We start from the raw sequence: 17268 nt of genomic DNA on the forward strand, positions 1-17268 counted from the left end.
CTATGCTTCTCTGAAGCAAACTCCCTAATAGCCAGAAAAATAAATCAGATGAGAGTGCAGAACTGAGCAAAATATTGTCACAAACTTTTTCATTGAAATGAAGCAATCCTCTTTATGTATTATTAATTCACTCAAATCTTAAGAGTTGATGCAAAATAAGTAAGGGATGAGAGGCACCTGATTCTGATGTATCAGGCTTTCATGTTCCTAAGAACTAAGCTTAGAGTTTAAACTTGTGAATGCTACAAGATTTGTAAATTTAGTGGAAAAAAATCATTGCCATTAAACTCAAGGTAGGAAATTATTATACATTTTTTTATATATCTTTATATAAAAAGTTACAAGTAGCAAGCATATGACACAGAAATGGAACAGTAACAGCAACAGTTGTGAATGCATGCTTTTTACAATGTGTCTAATAAAGATATTTTTGCCAACTCAAATATTCAGTAACATACATGCACATTATTTTCTCAATGTCAAATTCAGTCATATTGCTAGATGCTTATCCAACAAACATTTCTATTGAAGTGATTATGAGCTGCTAAATACCTGATTTTAATAAATTGTTCCTGAAATTGGGAATTTTACTAGCAGTGAAAAGAAGAGAGAAATAGAAAAAGAGAAAAGATTGATAAGCGTAATGATGAAAGTCTTATTGCCTTCTAGTGATTTTGCTCAACACTGTTTGCTGAATTTTGTCATGATATGAGAACAGGTGGTCAGAGAGTCCATAAAACCTCTAGCTGGTGTTTCCAAGGTCCATAGTTTCACATTTCATTGTAGCATGTTCAAAATCACCCAGGAGCGCACTATTCTCAAGAATTCTATATAATGAAAACAATGTACATACAACAAAAGTTCAATGTAACTTTTCTCCCACATATCACACAACATACATGTAGGTAACAGACATAAAATATATCAACCAAAATAAAACTAAGAAAAAATAAATTGGGGACAGTCTCAGCCAGGAACTAACTTCTTCAAGTTTGCAGCAAATCTTTAAATGTATTTAAAAACTAAGGAGCACTTGGTGGCCGGCAACCAAATTAGAAAAGAAACATATTATTGTGCAACGGGAATCTCTTGCTAAAGAAGTAAGAAATGTCTTAGGTTTGGATAAAGGCAGTGAAATGAAATTAAAAACATGTCCACTCTCTCTTTCCGACAGTTGAAGTAATTCACTATAGGTTTTTCCATTCAGTTCACATGATTGTATAAATATTTCTTCTCTGAAAGCAAAAAAAAGTTAAAATATGTTCTCTCTAGGAAGAAAAATACAGACAAATATTTATTTAAACTATCTAGAAATAAAAATAAAAGGCATTAATAGAATCTCAGTGAAATTGGTGTACAGATGTATGTTCATGTAAACATGAATATACATACATATGTTTAAATGTATATACACATGTAAATTGACAGACTAACAACTATCTATAACTTTAATATGCAAAAATGAGATGATGTTTATTAAGTGTTGATAACAAATTACACAAAATTAAAAGCCTAGAAAAAGACTCAGAAATAAAGTTTAATTTCCAACATTAACATTAGTGCTACAGAATTACTAAATTTATCTGCACTCCTATAAACTTTTCCCCTGACACTTAAAAAGATTGATAAAGACAAGTTGTTTCATATCTTCATGGCCTGGGTTAGTCTGATATATTTTACATAGTTTCACACACCATGACTCTAAATTTTATTTTCATAAATAAAAAATTAATAAAACACTGGAGCCATGCTAAGTATCTCTCTTTACAGTGTGTTTAGAATGCAGGTTATATAAATATATTCAAGAATAAGAATTCATTAAATACTACTTTAGTTCACAGTGCTGAACTAATAATCTTTCTGATGTTTAGTTTTCTCTGTATTCAAACCTGTCTCTTTCTATGCAAAGACTTCTAAGAGATGGTGTATAAACTAACAGACATTTTAACAATATAATAAAATGGAATGCAACAGATGGTTTGTTTGTTGTACAGGTATGTTTACTTACCTCAGGTTGGTCTCTTAGACCCTAGTTGTGTTGTACTCAGACTCATGTTTGCTTAGAGACCCAATGAGGCAGAACCTGGAATGTTATGGCTATTTCATTCAAAATTATAATGTTTGCATAGAAAAAAATAAATATATGCATATAGATACGTAATAAAGAATATATATTGATAAGATGTTCCATATTCATGAAGTAATTTACATTGGCATGCAATTAGATTAAGATAAATAACTTATTTTTAAGAGAAAATAATGCCCTAATGTGCAAAGAAAATATGGAGAGCATGTAAAAAAAAAAAGTCATAAGAAGTGCATAAATAATGCATGGAAGAGAAAACATAAATATATATTTAAAGCTTCTGTTTGCTTTTACAAATAAATGGTTCATATCTCCTATTTCCTTTTCTTTTTCCTTTACTTGCAGACTTTTAGTCATTCATATTTAGCCTTTTAGAATGCAATATACAACAGAATTAGCTTTTTATTAAAAATATCATGCTCAACTTTTTTAATGATTAAAAAGATTTTAAACTACATTCTTATATATATGAGCATTCTCTATTCACTACACTGTCTCTTATTCTAATATATGTTTATATAAAAATATACTTTGATAGTGAAGCAGATATGTTAATGTTTCGCAAAAACTGTCACTCCTATATAAAATATACTATTTAATGGGTTTCCTTACTACAGGATTGGGTGTCTCATTGTTCTGTCATGTGTCAAAATGAATAGAAGCATTTTTCTTATTAATGCATTGATTTAGAAATTTTAGACCAAAAGAGGACAAAATCAAAGCCAAAATCAGTTTCAAGGAAACCATATGCCTGTGGCTCTTTCAAAAGCTAAATTCACACAAAATCTTTCATTTTTAAAGAAATGTACCTGTTGTCTGTTGACTTGTGTGTGCATGTATGTGGGCATGTAAATATAACAGTGAAAGAAAAAGAGATATTGGATAGAAAGCTGAAACTGAGATACAAAAACCTCCAGGAAACTGAAGCAGAGATGTGAGACAAAGAGCAATAATAAAATGGCAAGAAACAGAAATTTAAGTAATAAACAGAGAAGGAAAAGAATATGTCTTTACTGAAAAAAAAGAGTGAAAATGTTTGGGCAATCAAGTCCTTACACAATAGTCTTCATCAAAAATCTATTGATACTGACCGCTGAACAGCTTTATCATGTCTTGACAGCCTGTGGCTTGTGGTTGGTACCTCTTCAATTTCATCTATCTCACACGCATCTGCAGCATCTTGTGAGTAGCTATGCTTCATGACAAGGATATTTCTCCTGTTCACGGGCTGAATTAGGGGTTTTACAGGCTGAGGTTGTATTTCTGTCAAGACAGAAGCATCTCTTGTGCTGAGGTTACTACGGCTGCCCTTAGTGCTAGACAGTTGTGATCCACAGTGATGGTCATGAATGCATTTTGAAGATGATCTCCGCAGTTTATGATAATTTTCAAAGTCATCTGCAACATCAGCAAGGTCAGCTGTAGTCCCTGTCCCTCTGAGGGTGCATAACTCATAATGTGGAGGCTCAAACACCTCCTGGAACACAGTTTGATCAAAGTCTGTTTTCCTTTGGACAAATTTTTTACGAGGCTGCTTGATCTGTACTATCACAGAGATAACAATGAGGATGATGACAATGCAAGAGGTCACCCCAATTATAGTCCCACTGGTATTGGTGAGTTGGTCCAGTATGTTAGCTTTCCTTTTTTCTATGTGAAATGAAAAAAAAGAAATTAACACAGAATTAATTTCACACCAAGATTGAAAACAGCCATGATGTGTTCACAGATTACTGCAAAGCCATGCCTAGTCTATGTCTAAGTTTACATAATCAGTCTTACTGGGGTAATGTGAAAAAGAAGAAATCAGGTGCTCATGGAAACCAAATAAGTAACATGTAGGTCCTCTGATTGCCTCCGCTCTTGGTTAATGGTTTATTCAGGGTATATTACAAGGTTAGCAAGCTGAAATATTTTTGTTTGTTTGTTTTATAATAAAGGAAACCACAGTAAGAAATAGATGGATTTAGTGTCACATCTGAATTCTATTCAAATGTTAAAGCCCCCACATCAGAAGCAAAAGATCTCTTTGTTATTTACTGTCTATTCCAGTAAATATATGCAGGTGGAACATTAAGATTAATGAAACAGCAAGTCTTTACAGGTTCTAGAAATAAATTATTTGCATTGGGAACTTCTTTGAACTACGGTTAGTTATGAGTTAACTGGGACTGTTGATAGTACTCAATGAAAAGCTAAATCAGGAGAAAATAGAGAAGTTATTCAATATGAATTTCCAGAAAGTGCAAAAAAAAAAAAAGTGTGCAGGATATTTATTGTGTTTGTGACCTATTAATTTCTAGAACTTTTCAAAAAGATGTATAAATACCCAAAGCTGATCACAGCTACGATGCTTTGCTCAGGGGCTGCCTAGAAGCTGGCCAGAAAATTCAGTGTTGAGATGAAGAATATTATGCAGTAAAATAGTACAGAGAGAAAAAAAATTACTCTAGTGTTCTGTATGTTTTTCTGTGACTTAATTTCAAATGGCTGGTGACACCTGAGACAGTGACAGAGCCAAGCTGAAAGCAGTCACATCAGCCTCTCACATGCACATCAAACTAGACAACTGTGATTAAGTTTCAATACCCAGTCTAGTGTTATTTTTCTGTCAACTTAAAACATACCAAAGAACATAATAAAAAGCCTTTGAAATGAAAGTCATTGTCACAAAAATGATAAAATCCAGGTCTTTATAATTGTCTTGATACCCAAAATGAACTTTTCAGTACTCCTCATTGCCTACTCTTGTAGATTCACTTGGGGTTTCTCTAACTGACTGACAAGGTCTACAGGGAAAGAACAGATTTAGAAAAAGCAACAGAGCAGCAAGCAGCTTTTTTTTGTTTTTGTTTTTGTTTTTTGCTGGAACCATCAAAGGGGGAGGGATACAAGCACAAGGCCCAACATAAGCATACTGGCAAATGAAAGATGAAAATCATTCTGGAAATTAGAGAGGGGAAGGTTTTCTATTTTCTTCTATGCTAAAGAAGCAGAGTTCTTCCCCAGTTGTTTGTTTCATTTCATTGAAGAATGTTTTTCCATGTCACAATTATGTTGTGTTTCTTTGAAACTTGATTTCATTTATTTTTTACCCTGTTGCACTGCTTGTCAGGCTTTTACAGACTTCAGCAGACACAGAAGCTGATGGCTAATCCTCATCATTCTGAATTTTTCCTTGATTGGTTCCTAAATTTGGCAATGCCCATGTTTTCAGGAACAAATCTGCTGTTGCTGAGGAGGGAAAAAAAAAAGAAGCAGCAGACTGTCTCACTCCTCTATAGTGTTAGTTAGTTAAACTCTTTCCTCTGAAGACAGTACAGATGCTGGCTTACATAGAAATATTGAATGATATTTTGTCAACACCTGGTTGGGAACATCAGTTCCTGCCTATGAAACAGACTTAATGACTGATTTCCTGTGCTTGTCCTTGCACTTCAGTTGCAATAGAGGATGATAAATGGATCTGGATGCTTTTTTACAGTTCTAGTTTCAGTTCACATGTGCTGTTATCTTTCAGCCCACCTGAGCTATTATGGGCATGGTGTGCAGCTAGCAGACACCTGCTATGCATGTTCTAATCTACTGCAAAGGTAATTATGCCAAAGGAACCAAAAGATCGCTATTAATTAACTTGTATATTGTACAGGAACCAAGTGGTTAGAAAGCCTTCCAGAAGCATATAACCAACACAAATCAATACCAAACAATACAAATACAAACACAAAGCAAATCCATGAGTATTTTCACCTCTCCGTTTTAATCTGTTGTCTGATGCATGCTGCCCTTGAATTACATTTCCTGAGCATTGATCAATCTCATACATAATAAGGTGAGTCTGATGAGCTGACAGTTTCAATCCTACACATTACCTTTGCAGTGGTTTTCATCCCAGGGATACACACAGTTCTGGAGTCCATTGCAGACCAGTGTATTATTAATACACATATTACTGTGGCAAAAGAAAGTGTTGGCTTCACAAGGGGCTAAAAACAAAAATAAAAAGCTGATATTAAATAGTATATCATTCAATTCTTTACAACAAATACGTCAAGGAGGTATCATATAACCTGTACTAGAAAGAAAGCTGTACAACACAGGTTCCTTGAGCATATTTAATAACTGACTATCGTGCACTATCAGCAGCACTAAAGTCACACATTGTTTATTACTCTTGAGCAAGAGATTTTCAATTTTGTCTAAGACAGGTGAACCTCTTCACCATAGATTAACTCTGATGGCTGCAGCAGGTTTACATCTTGCATAATGGTGGGGGGCCATTGGTGTGTTATCAACATAGGTTTAGCCAGAGATCCAAAACACAGCATGTTATGATCTGATAAGGAGAATGTGAACTGTATCACAGCTAGATCCAGTGCATGGCAAAGAATTAGTTTCAAATTTATTGTTGCCAAAACTGAAATTTTAAAATAAACTTTGAATGACTGAATGAAGATACATACTTTAGTGCTCATATCAATGACATCCAAACACTTAGATCCAGAGAAAATAAAACTATTAAAAAGTTAATAAGAAAGACTACAGTAAAAGAAGTATCCTATTTATCACATATGAATATTAAAATCAGCATCAGTCATCAGCATCCTTGAAGTCCATAATTTAAGAGAATCACACAGGATTAAAGCTTTACTGAAGAACATAAACTTTTACAATGGTGGTACCTTTGAGGTCATTAATAGGAATTATATCTACTTCTCAGGTATTGGAGTTATAAAGATACTACTACATAATCACATAATACAGTAAAGATAACTCACTTCTCATATTTCTTTTAATTAAAAACAAAACAAACCAACCAAACAAACAAAACCAACAGATCTTCCTCAATATGGAAAAAAGCTACATGATTTATCTGTGTGAAATAAACAAAAATGACCCCTTCATGAAATTTTATTTTACTTCAACCCCAAACCATTATTATACTTCCTGAAGATAAAAAAAAAATAACCTAAGGAAATACTACTCAAAAAGAAGTTGTGATGTTGACATTAACTCAATATTGGTACTTAGAATTTGATGCTTCATCGCAATTTTTCTCTTCTGCAATTTTAAAAGTGGCTCCTATGATAACATACATGCATACTTCAGAGACTGGCTGAGAGCAGAAGACTGCTTTAGTGGTTTGCTGACTAAGAACAATACAAAGGTTTTGTATTTTGCAACTTAATGACTCCATATATCATATCAAGAAATTCCCTTTGTAATAACTATTTAAGTTCAGATATGCATAACTGACTATAACAGCTTCTCCAGATCAGTTGCATTCTGTTAAAGAAATAATAAATGCCATCAGAACTTACATATGTCCCTAGATATAAGCTTGCTCTGAAAGTAATTCTCAGCTGCAAAAAACTATTTTTGACATAGTCACCATCATTAGCTATGTATTTTCACTACTGATGAACAAGAGCCTGAATGCTGAGCTTGTAAATAATCTGCATCAGCGGAGGTTACCCACTGTTTCACAGCTGTTGTGATGGCATCATTACTGGGAAAATGTTGCCCACCAAGTTTATCTTTCATAAACTCAAAAAATGGAAGTCAGAAGGTGCCAAATTCATATATACGGTGGGTGTAGTAGGACAGCCTAGCCAAGACTGGCAGCGTCCTCCAGTTTTCAAACTTGTATGGGGCCTGGTGTTATTGTGTTGGAAGAGAAAGGTTGTCTTCTTTTCTGGTCTGACTCTGAGTTCGAGCCATCAGCTTAGTCAGTGTCTCAGTGCAGCAGTCAGAGTTGATGGCTTGGAAGAAAAAAAAAGAAAGGGAGAGAACTTATGAAAGGGAAATCTAAGAATACCAAACTAGCCACCAATCAAAATAAATGGTAACACACAGGAAGTACACAAGAAAAGAAGATCCAAATGCTAAAAAGACATAAAGAAAACAAACTATATAACATCTTTCATACATGAAAAGATGTTAGAAGTGGTGAGGATTAAGTGCTGTCTCAGCAGGAAGAACCTTAAAGTGTCTATTAAAATGTCTATGACTTGCCCTTACCACTTTAAATTCAGTCTGATGTAATTCTGAATGGGGCAGGAAAGAAAGGATTCATAGTGGGAGAACAGACCCCCCCCCAAAAGATTAGAGAACAGTTTAAGTGAAAGAAAGAAATATGGGAATTTAGAAGTATAAGAGTGGTAAATAAAAAAGAAATAGTTGGGCGGAGGTAGTAAAGGAAATGAATAGTAAACAAAGAATGAGAAAATTATTCAAGACACAGAGCAAATATAAGGCATTCTACACTGAAAGTAATGACAAGATAGTATAACAAACTAAACATGTTAGGAAATGTTTGAGGAATAAGAGAGAAAAAAGTTCAAGAGAAATTCAATTTTTTTTCTTTTTAATAGATTTTATAGGACACAATATTTATGAAAAATGATGTCAGGGAGATCTGGAAACAAAAGGCAGGAGAAATTAAGGATAGAGTTTCTGTCTCCCAAGTCAACAGCATCTTGAGCTATGGAGGAAAGAAAAACTATGTGGATAAATGTCAAGACTAGATGGAGAGAGAACAAGGAAATCTCACAATAACTACAGCAAACAGCATGAGAGAAAACTAAGCACAATATATTTCTAAACATAGTTCCAAAGAGTACTTTTCTGTTAATATTTGTAAAATTAGAATAGTCAAATCCTCTCTGGTCTCTTAGAGTGATTATGTTGGACAAGAAATTAATAGTTTTCCCCACTCTGATGAGATTTTTTTTTTTTTTTTTTTTTTTTGTGGAATGAATGAAAGGTGCTGCTGCTCAGTAAGATCAATAGTGTCCTAGGCTGCATGAGAAAGAACATTGACAGCAGGTAAAGAGAAGTGATCCACTCCCCGGCAATAATGATCCACAAATAAAGTGCTGTGTTCAGTTCTGGGCTCCCTTGCATAAGAAAGACATGAACATTCTGGTCTGAGTCCAACAGAAGGAAGACCAAAAAGATGATTAAAGTCTTGTGTAATCTGACATATGAGGGAAGTCTGAGAGAGTTGGAACTGAATCAGTCCGGAAAAGAGAAGTCTCAGGGGAAATATTGCTAATATGTACACAAATCGATGGGGCAGAGTAAAGAAGACAGAGCTAGGACCTTCTCAGTGGTGCCTAGTGGCAGTTCAAGACACAATGAGCACCAAATGAAACAGAGGACATTCCTCTTAAACACAAGAGCAAAGATTTCACTGTTTGACTGGTCATAAATTGGACAAGATTTGCTTTTCCATGAGTTTCTGCAGCCTACTTTGTTCGGGATATTGAAAACCCAACTGGACACTGCCCCACCACCCCCAGTAACCAGCTGTTGGATCCTGTTTAGAGCAGTTCTAAAGCAGGATCCAAGCCCCAAAGTCTCTTCCAGCCTCAATCATGCTACCACTCTATGAAAAGTGATGGCTTTTATTAAGTCAAAAATTACAACTTAGATTACAAAGTTGCATTTTATTTTTTTTTACTCTATCCTAGTGCAACCTTGAATCAAAATCTGCCACGGTATTCGTCTAGAAATAAGTGGAGTAACATATTCAACACATGAACTATTCATAATGATGATAGCACAAGTAAGCAAATTGTAATTATTCACATAACTCAAACTGATCTATTTTAATAACTGAAAATATTTCCTAAAACATTGGATTTGTAAAGTACAGAACCACTGTAATTAATAATTCAATGAAAAAAATACTCAAAGGTCTTTTTTGATTTTAGAGTTGAATCATGCATTATTTTGATGGGAAATTGTATTATATATATATGTATATATAAACATGTGTCTGTGTATATAAACCTTCAATTACTTTCCCTTTATTTTAAGATGTAATATGTTCTTAAGAAGTATTGTAGTGTATGCGTAGGCGTGCTTTGCATTTTAATACACAGACAAATTTTACAGCCATGGAACAAAACTTAATGTGATGTCTTCTGCTTTACAATGAACACAAGATGGAGCACTTACCCTAGAAGATACATAAGTAAGCATTTTAAAAAGATAGAGATGGTATACAAGAGACTTTTTTTAGGTATATGAAAAATATGCTTTAAAAAAAAAATCATAGAATAGACCCACTACTGTTACCTGACTAAGTTTATTCCTAGTGGGGATAAGTTGGGAGATTAGGAGATTGTTACAACTATCATAATCTCCAGAAGGTTAACATCCCAATACTCAGAAAAGCTGAAGCTTAGAATTTGAAGTATACTTTCAAAAGTTATAAAAATTGAGACAATGGAATTGTCTACATGTTCTTGCTGTTAAAAGGTTCTTGGAATGCACATGAAGCTAATGATTCATACTTTTTCATTTACTAATGCAAAATAATCACAAATTCTTTTAATCTTCAATAGCCCTAAGGCAGAGAAACATAAAGAGCCTTAGTAATTCTTCCATATGCCATGTTTACAATGTAAATTAAATAAAAGCAGTCATATTTTATAACTTTTTTTCCAAAATACATTGTTTTCACTTGGGTAGTAAAATAAATAATCACCAGTAGCATATACCCATTTATACTATAAAATAAGTTAACACTTAGGACTATAACATTATTTGTCCTATTCATAAATGTTATAGTATTGAGGTGTAATAGTATAAATAGCAACATACGTCATCTATGTGTTGAGGGGTTACAGGATACTTTGGGTATAAAATGTAGACATAGTGGGGTCAAAATGGTTTTTCATGATGTAATCAAAAGCTGACTTCTTACATACCTGGTGTAATGCCTGTCTGTTCCAATGCAGTGCTTTCTTCATTGTATTTACACTGCTTCTTAGCACTGTATGGAGCTACTTTTAACTTCATTACTTCTAGGGCGTGCACTAGCTCTGAGCAAGCTACCTTGGGTGTCTACATTTTATTTCATCGAAATGTAAGGATTTATCCTTTGAGTATGTTCCAGGATAGGGGTTTCAATCCAGGACTCTAATCTTAGATGAATGCCTCATCCTGCTTACTATTTACAGGCTTCACCCCTTCCATTCCTGTCATAACATTTTTTAGAGGTACTGCGTCTCCTGAGGGCAAATGAGAAAATTCTGAAATCTGAATAATGGTTAGATACGAAAAATATTTTCTGCTGAACTCATTACACATTTCACACCTACTCTTAGTGTGCTCAAGATAGCTCACTGCATCACGCTCTGCACATTAATTCTTTAGGCATAGATCATTTGGAATGTCCTATTGCTCCTTACTGAAAAATAGAGCTTTCTTCATGAGAAAAAAGAAGCCCCTCAGATGTTCCTCAAATCATCCTGGAAACAGAGGAACTTTTCTCTCAGCCACCCTAGGGAAAAGGCCATCAACTATATTGATAGATGTTTTTACTTATTTTATTAAAATTATAAAATTATGAAGATTATTTTAGAAGCATACATTGAAGTGTTTTAAAATTACTTTTTAATTTCCCACAAATGAAAAAAAAAAAACCTTATTAAAATGCATCTACTAGGAACTTGAAACTGAAATGCATTTAATTCTGGATTTTCTTTTTCAGACATCTTCAGACAGGTCTGCTCAAAATAAATATAACCTTTTCTGAGAGTTAATACCAGACACATGTCAATATAAGTTCATTAGAGACTGGCAGCTCAGAAGTGTGTGCTCAGATCTCCATTCAGCTCAGTTACACACTGTGGGCACCACAGACACTTGTTTTGTAAGAACTGGGTAGCTTAACCAGTGGGGGTTTGTGACTACAAACAGTTGCAGATAGCATAGAGGGGAAGAAAATCACAGGTGAGTGCTCACTATTAAGGAGGCAATCCCAATTATTTCTTTTTATATATATCAGTGTGGAAGCAGGGAGAAAATCAGCAAGGCTATAATCTATTTATACCTCTAAGTCCTCCCAAGTGGAAACTATCTCTTTGCATGCACTGCACTTAATGTATTTCTGTTCCTTTTCTCAGTTGTTCCTTTTGCATTATCACAATAAACACAGCCATTAATACCAAATGCCTGCAGTGCCCTCTCCCCATTAGAGAATTGCTCATGCTGGGATGATCATCATAAGGGATTCTGTCTGCAAATAAGGACTTGACTGCTGTTACTCTATAAGTCTGTGCACTACTCTTCTAAAAATGGCCCTAGATTTCTACCTAAGTACAATTTTTGTTAATAAAAATAATGATAGGGTTTGTGCTCCTTTAAGAAAGTTACATGTGACAGAGCCTTTAAAATCATATTTGTTCTGCATATAAAAGGAATTTCTTTTATCCCTTATGCCCAGGTTCTACAAATCTGCTTTTAGGTTAAAGTGTAGGTGTGTCTGCTCAGGAGCATCTCTTTGAAGAAGCTGTAGGTGTATAGCATGTCTGTCATTAATCTGTATCACAGTAATGGAAAATGAAATGAATGGGTAGTAGGTGAAAAAACAAAAATTCATTTTTCTAGCCTTCTTACCAGATGAACATATAGAATCATAGAATCACTAAGATTATCTAGTCCAAATGTCAACCCATCACCCCTATTGTACACTAAACTATGTCACTCTTTGCCACCATATACCATAGGCCATAAACCTTTGGATATTACAAGCTTTTTTCTTTTTTTTTTTTTTAATTCCTCTTAACTTAGTTTGATATTTGAAATCTATTTTAGGCCATTAAAAAAAGAGGTAAATGTGGTAAATGTGTGTGCTCATAAGGACATGTAAAAGATTGAAAAGGTACGGACTTAAACAAGTATAACCAAATGATATTTGGAATAGCTGATAATACTGATCATAAACTATTAGATCTTTGGTCTAAAATGTTACCTAAATTGTTTATTAAATGCTACTTAAAGCTCTACTAAAATTTTGATGATGTGAGAATCAATACCGATTTTCTGGAGTAGTAGTCTTTACCAATTATTGCATTTCATGCCTATTCTCCCTTGAAACATATTAGCATCAATGCTGTTCCACAGAGCATCACCACTAGAGGTTTGGAAACTTGTAAGGCCACTTTTCAGAAGCCAAGAAAAGCAGACTTGTATATATTTCAAATATAATTGGAACACACCGATCAAATAGAATGAAAATAGTCATATAAGAAATCTCTTTAAGACTTCTTTCTGCACGAATGTGAATTCTCCAGAAACAGGGCTGTAACAAGAATTAATAATGAACAGACTTAGAAAGAAAAAATTCCTCAGGCTAAGTGTTCTGTTTCCTCAAAAAAAAAAAAAAAAAAAAAAAAAAAAGCAACAAAACCACTTCCAGTTCATGGATCTTTGTGTAACAGAGAGCTCACAGTCTCAACAGCTTAACTCTGTACAGACAGTAACTCCACACATAGGAGAAGTCAAGGAGCAACATATAACAGCATCACTTGGTCATTTCCACAGCAACAATCAATAAAACACTTTGTCACTCTTCCACATGCAGGTTAACCACAACAAAAATGTCATCCTATATTTTTTTTTATTTTTTTCCCCAGCTCTAAGTGAATAAAAAGATTTTTTTTCCTCTTTCCTTTTTTTTGTGCATAGAGACACAGGTGGCTGTTTCCTGATACTTGTTCTCCCTGAAGTAGACATTCCACCTCTTTCCTGCAGATGATCTAATTATTCTCACACACTATGAAAGACTGAGCAGTTTGCACACTGTGTTGCATCATGCCACGCACAGACTGGGCATCTGCTAAACCCAACTTTGCACAGCCAGTACCAATGCACAACTGACATGGCACAAAGAGTACAGTCAGTGTCACCTTTATATCTTTTAAGCCACCTTCCAGCATTAAAAACACAGATGCAGTTTCTTCTAATATTTATGATCAGGCTGTGTACACATATTTCAAAGCACAGTTTAGACCTTCATAAATTTTCAGTTTTAGTCTGTAACACCTGTTCAGAATAAATTTACAGAAGCACATCATGTTATTATTTTCAACTTCCCAGTCAGAATACCATGCATTATAAAATATTAGCTATTTACAAGAACAGAGGAGCTTATAACGTAGTATTAGGAATGCTATTGGAGGAAAAATAAACAAATACAAAAATAAAAACAAGCAAAATCTTTCCTTATTCTCCTTTAAAATGTGGAAATCTTGCAAATCCACATTTATTCAAACCCTCATCTCAAGTTACTCATCACAGTGCTTTACTCTTTACTCCTTTTTATGCTGCCAACCTCCAGTGTCTATGCAGTTGTTTCTAAGGTAACAGATCAGGATGTTTTGTGAAAAAAAAATAATGAATCAGATCTTGAATATTCAAGACATCTCCAGTTGCTGAAATGAGAAGACAGTGTCATCTTAACTGAGGGGTCTCAGTGTCTTTTAGACCCTACCCTTCTTTAGATACAAAATATATAATCTATTCTAAGGCTGCACTGTGCAAATACAGTGGCATATGCAGTTTCAAGCATGTAGACTGTCAGAAATTTTTAATCAGAGCCATAATTAAAGAATTACGGAGACTGCTCTCAACAGTCTCATTGTGGGGTACACACACGCAGAATACAGATGAAGGATATGCCTGGTAGGATTGCACCACCATTTCAGTCACTGACAGTCACACAGAAATCTTCCTGTGAAAAATGTGAAGCACAAGCCCAAAAATAAGTTAAAAGTGAACTTGAATCAGAACAAGAAAATAAATACATGCACATACCCTTCCTCATGGGACCATATGAGCATTTTACATTAGAGAGGAAAAAGCAATATCTTTCACAGGTGATTAACTGAATTAATCATTTTCCGTGAATAGGATTATTGGGCTTCGTGTTTTTCAAACTGGCAAGACGCCTGCTTTTTTCTTTTCACAGGCTGCTTTTCCAGTTACCTGAGCCCAGAAATCATATAGATGTATGAATGAAAGCTGCATAGAGAGAATAATAAAATCACCAAATGCTGCATTATTTGCTTAACGCTATCTGATACATGTTTGTAAAAATTCTGGTATATGAACAAACATACATGTCATCTATTATAAAATAATTATAAGGTGTTTTTCAAGAACCATCATTGTTAGATCTAAAAAAATCAAATTCATAAAAGAGATGAGACTTGATAAAAAACCTTCAGAGTTGTACCGTTTTCTAGTTGTTTAAGAGAAAACTGAGAGAGTGGCCCAGTAGATTGGGAGTCAGGAAAAAGTTGTGGTTAACAGTGACAAGCTGTACTTGCCTTTCTGCCTCTGAATCCAGTGCTTTACAATGTGCTAAAAATTATTGCACAGCACAAAAAAAAAAAAAACAAAAAAAAAACACCTACTTAGAATGAAAACTGCTGTGTTGATTTAAACAGCTTGTTCAGGAACCTCTTTTGGTATATACTCTGCTTGAAGAGAACATAAGCAGTTTGTGGGACTAGTATCATTTAACAAACTGAAAGGCAGACACATCAATTAAGGTCTTACGTTCTTGGAAAGATGTGAAGAGCATCTGGAATCGGCTGCTTCGACTGCCTTCATCTGCCCACATACGGATTACTCCAAGACCTGTCCGCAGCATTACATCATTTGCAACAGTGCTGCAAAACTTTGCTTTTAAATCCTCCACAGAGCTGCTTCCATCATAGACAGCTACAAAATTTCTTTTGCATTCATTGGAATTCTGCATCTCATAGTCCAAGAATCGCAAATATATCTGTGAAATAAGCAAGAAGAAAAAAAGAAAAGCAACACATAGAAACATTTTAGAATTACTGAAAAAGCATTAAGCAACACTGCTCTAGTCTTGTTCCCTCAAGGCCACACAACAGCATCAAAATTCTTCTGGAACTGGTGATTCACAGATCACTTGCCTGGGTGGGCACTAATACAGAAAGCGAGCATAGCTTATATTTCCTTGTATTTTGACTTCCTTCAAAGTAAAATCTAGCAAAAGATTCAGATTTCTCTTTTTTGCAGTAAGGTCTATCCAAATATGTGCCCCTCCAGTAGAAGTATGTACAACAGTCCTTGAAGCTGAAGGACAGACAAGCTGGAAATTTCTTTTTTCACTGGCACAGTATTTCTCTATTATTGCCTGACATGGAAAATAATAAGGCCAATAATTGCTACTCTCTCCCCAGAGTCAATACGTGTCATCTTTGTGATACGTCTCAGCTGCACCGATTCAGGAAGTGAGAATCCAGGAGCCAGGCAGAACTCAATCATTAATCTTTCTGTGTTTTCCTCAAGCAATTTGGCCACCAACTCAGCTTTTCTAAACAAAGCCCTTACAGTACTTGTCTTGCTAATTTAGCAGGGATGAAATCAAGATTATTTCATGGAAACTGCTAGAAACCTAGAAATTTTCCTTAGAAAATATCTCTTGCATACAAATTAAGTTCACTTACAAATGTAACATGTCTTACCCTTCACAAAGATAGACTGTAAATCTACCCAAAAGAAGAAAAAAGAGAAAATACCATTTTTTGATACTCAACTAAAGGCAATTGCTAAGATAGGCAACACCAAAAATTCCAGTAATGGAAAGTAAGTAAAATTTCTAATAGATAAATGACATATTATAAAACAGCCAAGAGTACCTGGGAGACTTCAAGAGAATTATACAGAAAGATGGAGTAGGGCAGTGATTGCCCTAAAAAGTCAGAGAACATACTCAGCATTTGGCTGAATGCGTGTTGAAAGAACACTCTCCCAAAAATCTCCACTGTATTAGACATCAGATTTACTTCAGAAACAGTCTAATTAATGTCAGGTAGCTCTTTACGTGCACAGAACAGTTGCCTAAAAGGTTTCTCTGGATTTGCACAAAGTATATAAATGATATATCCTAGAAGCATACAGCACTCAATACATCTCATTGATATATTAGATTTCATAAGGTTTCAGATTATTACTATTAAGTAGTTGGCACTGCTTAATTATAGATGAGATTTTTAATTATGGCACATTTTCATTCCTTGCGATTCTTTGCAACTGATATCTTTGAAATAAACATTTGCTAGATATTTCTTACTCACATATGAATTTGGTGCATTGATTTCATTTTGCATTTTCTGGTATGTCATTTCTTGGAGCATACACTAATTCTGTTCCAACATAACCATCCTCCAGAGGAACTCAGAGGACCATATTTCAATTAAATTGCAGCTAATCTTTCTTTCAACATCTTTTTTGTTATTGAATACTACAAAATAAAGAACTTGTACTGACCTCTACAAAATTGGACATTTAAGAGCAATAAAAAAGTAATAATTTTCAGAAGGCAAAATCATATGTGAAGAAATTGT

The 17268-nt window shown here is 34.5% G+C and overlaps 1 protein-coding gene across 4 annotated transcripts in view; it reads right to left on the reverse strand.

The window, feature by feature from the left end:
* Window positions 1-296: 296 nt before the first annotated feature.
* NETO1 (neuropilin and tolloid like 1) overlaps window positions 297-17268 on the reverse strand; it is a 59964-nt gene continuing 42992 nt past the window's right edge. For 2 of the 4 annotated variants that reach the window (XM_065752238.1, XM_065752235.1), the window contains exons 7-11: window positions 15446-15674; window positions 5959-6072; window positions 3178-3736; window positions 2009-2083; window positions 297-1268 (exon numbers count right to left, since the gene is read on the reverse strand). In XM_065752238.1, coding sequence (XP_065608310.1) covers window positions 2023-2083; window positions 3178-3736; window positions 5959-6072; window positions 15446-15674 — 963 coding nt within the window. In that variant the 3' untranslated portion in view covers window positions 297-1268; window positions 2009-2022. The remainder of the gene's footprint in view (window positions 1269-2008; window positions 2084-3177; window positions 3737-5958; window positions 6073-15445; window positions 15675-17268) is intronic. The other 2 variants (XM_065752237.1, XM_065752236.1) reach the window with 2 other exon arrangements.

This window comes from Cyrtonyx montezumae, unplaced genomic scaffold (assembly GCF_038088225.1).
Source record: "Cyrtonyx montezumae isolate F1298 unplaced genomic scaffold, pur_monq_1.0 scaffold_8, whole genome shotgun sequence".
Lineage (NCBI taxonomy): Eukaryota > Metazoa > Chordata > Aves > Galliformes > Odontophoridae > Cyrtonyx > Cyrtonyx montezumae.